This window comes from Daucus carota, chromosome 1 (assembly GCF_001625215.2).
Source record: "Daucus carota subsp. sativus chromosome 1, DH1 v3.0, whole genome shotgun sequence".
Classification (NCBI taxonomy): Eukaryota; Viridiplantae; Streptophyta; class Magnoliopsida; order Apiales; family Apiaceae; genus Daucus; species Daucus carota.
Window position 1 is genome coordinate 303729 of NC_030381.2, and position 10000 is coordinate 313728.

The 10000-nt window shown below is 31.1% G+C and overlaps 6 protein-coding genes across 6 annotated transcripts in view; 1 reads left to right on the forward strand and 5 right to left on the reverse strand.

Moving 5' to 3' along the window:
- Positions 1-2846, reverse strand: part of LOC135150676 (NAD(P)H-quinone oxidoreductase subunit 5, chloroplastic) — a 10797-nt gene extending 7951 nt beyond the window's left edge. Inside the window, exon 1 of the mRNA XM_064087510.1 lies at positions 1-2846. This exon is cut by the window's left edge and continues 7951 nt beyond it. Within this exon, the coding sequence (XP_063943580.1) occupies positions 627-2846 (2220 nt within the window). The 3' untranslated portion in view covers positions 1-626.
- Positions 1-10000, forward strand: part of LOC135150683 (protein TIC 214-like) — a 32316-nt gene that overhangs the window by 1068 nt on the left and 21248 nt on the right. The window contains exon 1 of the mRNA XM_064087533.1: positions 1-10000. This exon is cut by the window's left edge and continues 1068 nt beyond it; it is cut by the window's right edge and continues 21248 nt beyond it. Within this exon, the coding sequence (XP_063943603.1) occupies positions 1-618 (618 nt within the window). The 3' untranslated portion in view covers positions 619-10000.
- LOC135150697 (NAD(P)H-quinone oxidoreductase chain 4, chloroplastic) lies at positions 5646-7703 on the reverse strand (the record flags this gene model as incomplete). Its single annotated transcript, XM_064087573.1, has 1 exon — positions 5646-7703. A coding segment is annotated over one exon (1584 nt), but the record flags the coding sequence as incomplete, so codon positions are not given.
- The window catches only part of LOC135150692 (NAD(P)H-quinone oxidoreductase subunit H, chloroplastic), a 4928-nt gene continuing 3609 nt past the window's right edge, over positions 8682-10000 (reverse strand). Inside the window, exon 1 of the mRNA XM_064087563.1 lies at positions 8682-10000. This exon is cut by the window's right edge and continues 3609 nt beyond it. The gene's annotated coding sequence lies outside the window, so the exon portion shown is untranslated.
- LOC135150705 (NAD(P)H-quinone oxidoreductase subunit 1, chloroplastic-like) overlaps positions 8682-10000 on the reverse strand; it is a 3745-nt gene continuing 2426 nt past the window's right edge. Inside the window, exon 1 of the mRNA XM_064087602.1 lies at positions 8682-10000. This exon is cut by the window's right edge and continues 2426 nt beyond it. The gene's annotated coding sequence lies outside the window, so the exon portion shown is untranslated.
- Positions 8682-10000, reverse strand: part of LOC135151965 (NAD(P)H-quinone oxidoreductase subunit 1, chloroplastic) — a gene marked incomplete at its 5' end in the record, with an annotated part of 2096 nt that continues 777 nt past the window's right edge. Inside the window, one exon of the mRNA XM_064091235.1 lies at positions 8682-10000. This exon is cut by the window's right edge and continues 777 nt beyond it.

A 10000-nucleotide genomic window follows, 5' to 3' on the forward strand; every position in this document is an offset into this window, starting at 1 on the left:
TACATAAAAAATAATAGATTTGAAAGGACTACAAGAAAAGAAATGTCACAATATTTTTTTTATACATGCCGAAGTGATGGAAAAGAAAGAATCTCTTTTACGTATCCGCCTAGCTTGTCAACTTTTGGAGAAATGATACAAAGAAGGATGTCCCTGCCCACACTAGAAAAACTCTCTTCGGCTGAACTGTACAATCATTGGGTTTATACTAACCAACACAAAAATAACAACTTAAACAACGAGTTTTTAAATAGAATTGAGGCTCTAGATACGGGATTTTTTTCTCTAGATATACTCGAAAAAAGTACTAGATTGTGTAATGATAAGACTAGAAAATATTACTTGCCTAAAATGTATGATCCCATTTTGAATGGGTTATATCGGGGAACAATCCAAAAAAAAATTTCACCTTCAATCATAAATAAAATTTCGTTAGAAAATTTCATAGAGACATTGGAAATTAATAAGATTCATAGTCTCCTTCTTCCTGATACTGATTACCAAGAATTTGAACAGAAAATAGACCAATTTGATAAAAAAACCTTTTCAACGGAAAATCGTCATTTATTTACTTTAATCAGTAAATTGGATAGAGAATCGGGATCGAGTTTAAATTAATAAAAAAATTAATAAAAATTAATAATTAATAAAAGGATTGCTACAAAAAAGAAATACAAGAAAAGATAAGAAGAGATGCGCCCCCCACCTATAGATTTGATACCTTCACCTAAAAAGAAACTCAAAACACCAACTCCATTAGTAATTCCATCAATTACTCGTCTATCAAAAAAAGAAGTTAACTTGGCCAATCCTCTTATTCCCCCAATAAAGAATCTTGCATAAAAAGCATCTATATAACCACGATTATATGACCAATCATATATACCATTTATTATTTTGTCCAAAAGAATTCTTTTAGGACCTGTTTTAACAAAAGAGTTAATTAAGTCCCAATTTTGTAAAGATGAATAAACAGGTTTATATAAAAAGAAGGCTATAAATATTCCAAAAATAGCTATACTAACTGAAAAAAGAGCATCTTTCAAAAATTCATACCAACCTATAGAATTATTCAAATTTTTATGTAAAAGGTTTATAGACGGGGTTAACCATTTTGATAATATATCCAAACGCACTCCTTCGTGATTGAAAGGAATTCCTAGGGATCCAACGAACAACGTAAATAGAACCAATACAAGTATAGGAAATAACATAGTATTATCCGATTCATAAGGATACAAAAAAAACTTCTTATTTCCAAAACGGGTAATAGTAATAAAGGGTTGTGTGATGTTTCTTGCATTCTGATCAATTTGATACGTTTTTTTTGAAAAAAAAGAAAAAATCTCAGGATTTTTCATTGTTAATAAACTAAAATTTTTGTTAATTCTTTTTGAATCTTCTTTACCCCATAAAGATATTGAATAGAAGGGAGTATTCTTTTTGCCACTATAATTTTGAAAATGAACGTTTAAATGTCCTTCAAAAGTAAGTAAATAGATTCGAAACATATAAAATGCGGTTAATCCCGCTGTAAACCAAGCTATTATTGCAAAAATTGGTGAATATAACCAAGTATCATTAAGAATTTCATCTTTGGACCAAAAACAAGCAAGCGGCGGAATACCACAAAGAGAAAGTGTACCTAATAAAAAGGAGGTTTTGGTAATTGGGACATGCTTTGTTAAACCCCCCATAAAAACCATATTCTGACTTTTATTTGGAGAATAGCCAACAAGAGTTTCCATTGAATGAATAACGGATCCAGATCCTAAAAATAATAATGCTTTGGAATAAGCATGAGTAATCAAATGAAATAAAGCACTTCGATAAGACCCCATACCTAGAGCTAACATCATATAACCCAATTGAGACATTGTGGAATAGGCTAAACCTCTCTTAATGTCTTTTTGAGCAAGGGCAAAAGTTGCTCCGAATAATATTGTTATTACTCCTACCAAAGAGATGAAATTCATTATATGAGGGATAACTATGAAAAGAGGAATAAGCCGAGCTACAAGAAAAATGCCCGCAGCTACCATAGTAGCAGCATGTATAAGAGCCGAAATAGGAGTAGGACCCTCCATGGCATCCGGTAACCATACATGAAGGGGAAATTGTGCAGATTTAGCAACTGCACCGGCAAATAATAGAACAGCACAGAAAGTAACAAATAAAAAATTGACTTCATTATTAGAAATCAAGTTATTTAATATTTTGAACAAATCTCTAAATTCGAAACTCCCTGTTATCCAATAAAAGCCTAAAATTCCTAATAATAAACCAAAATCCCCAACACGATTAGTTACAAATGCCTTTTGGCAAGCATTTGCAGCAACAGGCCGTGTGAACCAAAACCCTATTAATAGATATGAACACATTCCTACCAATTCCCAAAAAATATAAATTTGTATCAAATTCGAACTAGTAACTAATCCTAACATAGAAGTACTGAAAAAACTCATATAAGCAAAAAATCTCAAATATCCTTGATCATAAGACATATAATTATCACTATAAATAAGAACCATAATTCCAATAGTAGTAATCAATATTGACATAATAGAAGTAAGCGGGTCGATCAAGTAACCGAATTCTAAAGAAAAATCATTATTTATGATCCAAGACCATACATATTGATAGATAGAACTTCCATTTATTTGCTGAATAGACAGATTGATCGAAAAAAGCATGACTATACTTAACAAAAAAACACTTTGAAAAGCCCACATACGGCGAAGACTCTTTGTTGCCGACGGAAAAAGAAGAAGTCCCGCTCCTATTAACATAGGAACTGGAAGTGGAAGGAAAGGAATTATCCACGCATATTGATATGTCTGTTCCATAAAAAAGTTTTTTTATTCTTAATTGATTGTTTCCGATTTTCCGGATCCTACCCCTTTCAATTTAAAAACAAAAGGGGTCAATAAAAAAATCAAGAAATCTACTAACTTAAAGATATTTTTCGAATTTTATATATTATCTGGGTCTTTCCAAAAGACTTTAAATATTAAAATAAAGAAGTTACAATTGGGCAAATGATATGACCAACTTGCTCATAAAAAGCGAATTTAGTTATTAACTAAGATTTTTCTTAAAAAAAAATGAAAATACTCAATTTCATTATTATTAGATAACTTTATATTCATTTATATTCATAAAGTAAGGATAAAAAATTAAACTCAAAATATTACTTGATTATGATCTAAATGGATATGAATCATAGGATTAACCAAGGTAAAAATTTTGTACTAATCGCGCTTTTTAGTCAGTTTGTTTCAAATCATTAACCAGTTTCATTATAATAATTATTATATATAATAATAATAATTATATAAGATTTTTTTTTTTTTTTTTTCAAAAGAGGGCAAAATAAAATCTAATTTAATAAAAAAAAATCACTAAGACTTTTTTTTAACAAAACGTGTATCTTTTAACAAATTAATTACTTTAATTACTAGTTTGATTCGAATTTGAAAATGGAAATTGGAAGTATTCTTTACTCAAGTTTGACCAATTAATAGAAAAAATTAAAGTTTTCATTAGGCAATGTTTTTTAAAAGGGTTCTTAAACCCTCGGGTGTATTTTTTCTGTATAAATGAAAGAAATGTAGAAAAAAAAGACAGAGCTCAAAAAGGAAGATATTTTTTAGATTCTTTGTCTCACCAAATCAAATTTCTTCAAATTTATATAGTACAACAGGGGATTCTATAGATATAGATGTGAATTATAAAGAACACAAAATAAAGATACGAATCAATTTTAAGTAAGATTTTGGACGATTTTTGCATATCTTTTATCTATATATATTATTATCTAGAGAATAACTCGATAATGAATAGATTCGTTTTACCAATAGATGTCTTTCACATCCAACTATAACAATGAGTAACCTCTCAATTTTAAAATGGCAGTTCCAAAAAAACGTACTTCTATATCAAAAAAGCGTATTCGTAAAAATATTTGGAAAGGTAAGGGATCTTGGGCAGCCTTAAAAGCGTTGTCATTAGGTAAATCTCTTTCTACCGGAAACTCAAAAAGTTTTTTTGTTCGACAAAAAAAAAATAAGTCATAAAATAAAACATTGGAATAATCTGAATAGAAAAATAGGCCCATTTCATTCTTAATAGGAGATTAACAAACCTATTGTTTGTGACTAATCAATATGAACTAGAACTCGCTTTGCCGTTAGGATATGTATAATAAGAATTCTTTGGTTTAGTAGGGATTAGTAAATTATAACAAGCTTTTGAAAAAAGAATAAAGACAAGATACAAAATTTGAGCCTTTTTAGTCTATTTTCTTGTTTTGGGGGTGGGGAGTCCTTTTTCCCCATCAACTTATTTGTTATTTGTCACAATTAAAATAATCGAAGTTTTTCTATATATATAGATATGAAGAAGGGTAAAAAAGAGATCTTTAGTTAAAATAAAAACATCGTTGAAACTTATTTATTTCTTTTTATTTTGAAAATTTTTGTGTAACTTTCCGACTTCTTTTTTATCTGAATTTCTCTGAAGTAATCTATTAGTTTATAATATAAAAATTTCCCGTATATCTGTTTCTTTCAACTCAACCAACAAAAACCTGAAATTCTTTGTCCGAATTAATGTGTCAGTTTTGAGTAATAAAAAGGGGTCTTCTTTTTTGTTCATCGGTTTAATCTTTACTAAAAAATTTGTATTTAGTTGACTCCTTAAATCTCGACGATTGATTACGAATAGGCTATTATGAATTCGAACAAGCCGCTATGGTGAAATCGGTAGACACGCTGCTCTTAGGAAGCAGTGCGAGAGCATCTCGGTTCGAGTCCGAGTGGCGGCAGACCTTCTTCGAAAAGAGATACAATAGATTATAAATTCTAGAATGAATTCAATTCCTGATTTATATTTCAGGATTCCTCCTTTTTAAAATTTTGATGATTTTATATGATATTTTCAACTTTAGAGCATATATTAACTCATATTTCCTTTTCCATCGTTTGCATTGTAATTACAATTCATTTGATAACTTTATTAATCGATGAAATCATAAAACTAAACAATTCGTCAGAAAAGGGAATGATAGCTACTTTTTTATGTATAACCGTATTATTAGTCACTCGTTGTATTTATTCTGGGCATTTACCACTAAGTGATTTATATGAATCATTAATCTTTCTTTCATGGAGTTTATCATTTATTCATATAGTTCCATATTTCAAAAAAAATAAAAGCCATTTAAGCACAATAACTGCGTCAAGTGTTATTTTTACCCAAGGCTTTGCTACTTCGGGTCTTTTAACTGAAATACATCAATCCGCAATATTAGTACCCGCTCTCCAATCCGAGTGGTTAATAATGCACGTAAGTATGATGATATTGGGCTATGCAGCTCTTTTATGTGGATCATTATTATCAGTAGCACTTCTGGTCCTTACATTTCGAAAAAACAGAAATCTTCTTTGTAAGAAGAACCCCCTTTTATTAAAATTAACCGAGGAATTTTCCTTTGGTGAAATACAATACATAAATGAAATAAATAATATTTTTGGAAATGCTTCTTTTTTTTCTGATAACAATTATTACAGGTCCCAATTGATTCAACAGTTGGATTATTGGAGTTATCGTGTGATTAGTCTAGGTTTTATCTTTTTAACTATAGGTATTCTTTCAGGAGCAGTATGGGCTAATGAAGCATGGGGGTCATATTGGAATTGGGACCCAAAGGAAACTTGGGCATTTATTACTTGGATCGTATTTGCGGTTTATTTACATACTAGAACCAATACAAATTTACAGGTTGAAAATTCCGCAATTGTGGCATCTATGGGCTTTCTTATAATTTGGATATGCTATTTTGGGGTCAATCTATTAGGAATAGGGCTACATACTTATGGTTCATTTACGTTAACATCTAATTGAATTCAAGAAAGGTTCTTGCGAATTTTGAAATAGAAAGTTTTTTGTATATAAAAAACTTTATATGAACCAATGAGAACCATGTGAATCAAGTAGTGCGAGGATTCGCATGGTTCTCACAAAGACCAAACATGTCGGGTGTAATTTCTTTTTAACTTAAGAGAGTAAAAAGTATTCTTTTTTTTAATTATCCCAATCCTAGGATTTTTTTATGAAAACTATCTATAAACAAAATTAGATAAAAGAACCTCGACCTTGTCAACTGATAGGGAAAGAACAAAATCAGGGTACATACCAATACCTATTACGGGTATAAAGATAGCGATCGAAACAAATAACTCTCGTGGTCCAGAATCAAAAACATATGAGTTTGGAGCATTAAATAGCTTGTATCCATAGAACATCTGGCGTAACATAGATAATGAATAAATAGGAGTTAATATAATTCCAATTGCCATTACAAAAGTAATTCCTAGTTTTGATATTAAAAGATATTTTTGGCTGGTAATGATTCCAAAAAAAACTATAAATTCTGCAACAAAACCACTCATGCCCGGTAATGCAAGAGAAGCCATTGAAAAGCTGCTGAACATCGTGAATATTTTTGGCATTGGGATAGCTATTCCACCCATTTCGTCGAGATAAACAAGACGTATTCTATCATAACTCGTTCCTGCCAAGAAAAAAAGCGCAGCACCAATAAATCCATGAGAGACTATTTGTAAAATGGCTCCATTGAGTCCCGTATCGTTTATAGAACCAATTCCTATAAGTATGAAACCCATATGAGATACAGAGGAATAGGCTATTCTTTTTTTTAAATTACGTTGGCCAAGAGATGTTGAAGCTGCATATATTATTTGTATTGTGCCTACTATCACCAACCACGGAGAAAATATAGAATGGGCGTGGGATAATAATTCCATATTAATCCGAATCAACCCATACGCTCCCATTTTTAATAAGATTCCGGCTAAAAGCATACAAGTACTGTAATGTGCTTCTCCATGGGTATCTGGTAACCATGTATGTAGAGGTATAATCGGCGATTTGACAGCAAAAGCAATAAAAAATCCAATATATAATATTATTTCCAACGCCACAGGATATGACTGATTAACTAATGTTGCAAAGTTTAATGTCGGCTCAGTAGAACCATATAAACCGACACCCAAAACTCCCATTAAGAGAAAAACGGAACCCCCCGCTGTATATAAAATAAATTTTGTAGCCGAGTAAAGACGTTTCTTTCCCCCCCACATGGATAAAAGTAGATAAACCGGAATTAATTCTAACTCCCACATGATGAAAAACAGTAAAAGGTCTCGAGAAGCAAATAATCCTATTTGACCGCTGTACATTGCTAACATTAGAAAATGAAATAATCGAGAATCTCGAGTAACTGGCCAAGCCGCTAAGGTAGCTAAAGTAGTGATGAATCCCGTTAGTAATATGGGTCCTATAGAAAGTCCATCTATTCCTAATCTCCAATGGAAATCAAAAAAATCGATCCATTTAAAGTCCTCGACTAATTGGATTAATGGATCATCCAATTGAAAGTGATAACAGAATGCATAGGTCGTTAGAAGGAGTTCTAGAATACATATACATATAGTATACCACCTAATTACTCTATTTCCTCTATGGGGAAGAAATAAAATTATGGAGCCTGCGAATATTGGCAAAATTACAATTATTGTTAACCAAGGAAAAAAATTCGTGGTAAAGACAAGATACGCTTGGACCAGAAAAACCCGTGCTCGAAAAATATATGTTATTTTGAGCACGGTCGATAAAAAAAATCAAATGGATTCAAGTAGAGTTTTCTGGAACATATCAATAAGCTAGACCCATACTACGAGTTGTTTCATTCCATAAAGAAACCCGAACACTCAAGAAATCGGTTGGACAGGCGGATTCACATCTCTTACAACCAACACAATCTTCTGTTCTTGGAGCAGAAGCAATTTGTTTAGCTTTACATCCGTCCCAGGGTATCATTTCTAATACGTCAGTGGGGCAGGCTCGGACACATTGAGTGCACCCTATACATGTATCATAAATCTTTACTGAATGTGACATTTGATTTATATATTTTTGAATATCATAAAGTTTCGATATAGTAAACTTATAAATAAAGGGTATATTTAGATACTAGACGAATCAATGAATTATCAGAAAAATTCTAATCAACTTCTGTAGTGGCTCATGAGAGAGGGCTAAAATACTTTGATTTCTTCTATTTGTGTAAACATGATTAAACCCCACGTAGCAGACATGCTGATTTTAATTTCTTTATGAATAGAATTCTTAATAAAATCTTTGGATTTTTATGATTAATACTACTTATTCAACAAGTTTGATTGATTGATACGAGTTGATTTTCTGTTACGATAAATTGATGAAACAATAGCTAGTCCAATAGCTGCTTCAGCGGCTGCAATAGCTATAACAAAAATAGAGAAAATTGATCCTTTTAATTGACGACTATCAAAAAAATCAGAAAATGTTACAAAATTGATATTAACTGCATTCAAAATAAGTTCAAGACACATAAGGGCCCTAACCATATTTCGACTCGTAATCAATCCATAAAGACCAACAGAAAATAAATAGGCACTCAAAACAAGTACATGTTCGAGCATCATTAAAAAACTCCTTATCAATATCGATTCATTTCAATATGAACAAAAATTCAACCGATTTCATTGAATATAATATAACAAATACAAAACAAAATAATTTATTAGTAATAGATCGAACTAAAAGAATTCTCTTTGATATATTAAAAAAAAAAAAAGAAGGGAAATTAATGTGATAACCCCCAACAAAGTTTGATTTGTATTCCGAATTCGAAAGATTTATTATTGACGAGCTACAGTAATCGCACCTATTAACGAAACTAAAAGAATTATTGAAATAAGTTCAAATGGAAGAAAAAAATCTGTTGATAAATGAATCCCAATTTGTTGACTATTACTTATCAAATCTTGCTCTACAATCTGGTTTGATTTTGTAGTCCAAATAATCCCGTACCATGACGTATCTGGAATAGTAGTAATTAGTGAAACAAAAATACTTGTACAAACCATCGACGTAACTCCGTCCCCAACGGTCCAAAGATGAAAATCTTTGTAATATTCGGAACCATTCATGAACATTACAGCAAAAATGATTAAAACATTTATAGCTCCTACGTAAATAAGAAGTTGCGCAGCAGCTACAAAATGGGAGTTTGATAGAATATAGAATAAGGATGTACAAACAAGAACCAATCCTAATGAAAAGGCAGAATAAATTGGATTGGGGAGTAATACCACTCCCAGACCTCCTAATATAAGACCCGATCCCAGAAAGACTAAAAGAAAATCATGTATTGGTCCGGGTAAATCCATTATATATATAAATAGATAAATAAATCGAAATCTTTCATAACTTTAATTGACCTGGCCAGGAAAAAAGAAATCATTTTATCATACTTCTTCATTATTAATTCATTATTAATTGAATTTAATTTGAACAGATGTGGATTTATCTAGATATAGTTATTGCACCTATTTCGTTCTTTATCCGAAAGAATTTTAAAAACTATATATTAATTTCAAATCAAATCAAAAATTTACCACGATTCTCACTAACAAAACCAATCAATCAATAGTTTGGAGTTGTAGTTATTCACCAAGCAAGAGCCTCATTCTTTTCTTTTACATCAAAATGGAGTCTTATTAATTGGGAGTTGCTCTCTTTTTTATTTCATAGGCAAATTCAAAATTGTTCGAGTCGTGTAATCATTAATTATTGACATTGGTAAACGCCCTAAAGCAATTTGATTATAATTCAATTCGTGGCGATCATATGTAGAAAGTTCATATTCTTCAGTCATTGATAAACAATTTGTTGGACAATACTCAACGCAATTACCACAAAATATACAGATTCCGAAATCAATACTGTAATTAAGCAATCGTTTCTTTCTAATATCCTTTTCCAATTTCCAATCTACAACAGGTAGATCTATAGGACATACACGAACACATACTTCACAAGCAATGCATTTATCAAATTCAAAGTGGATTCGGCCGCGGAAACGCTCCGATGT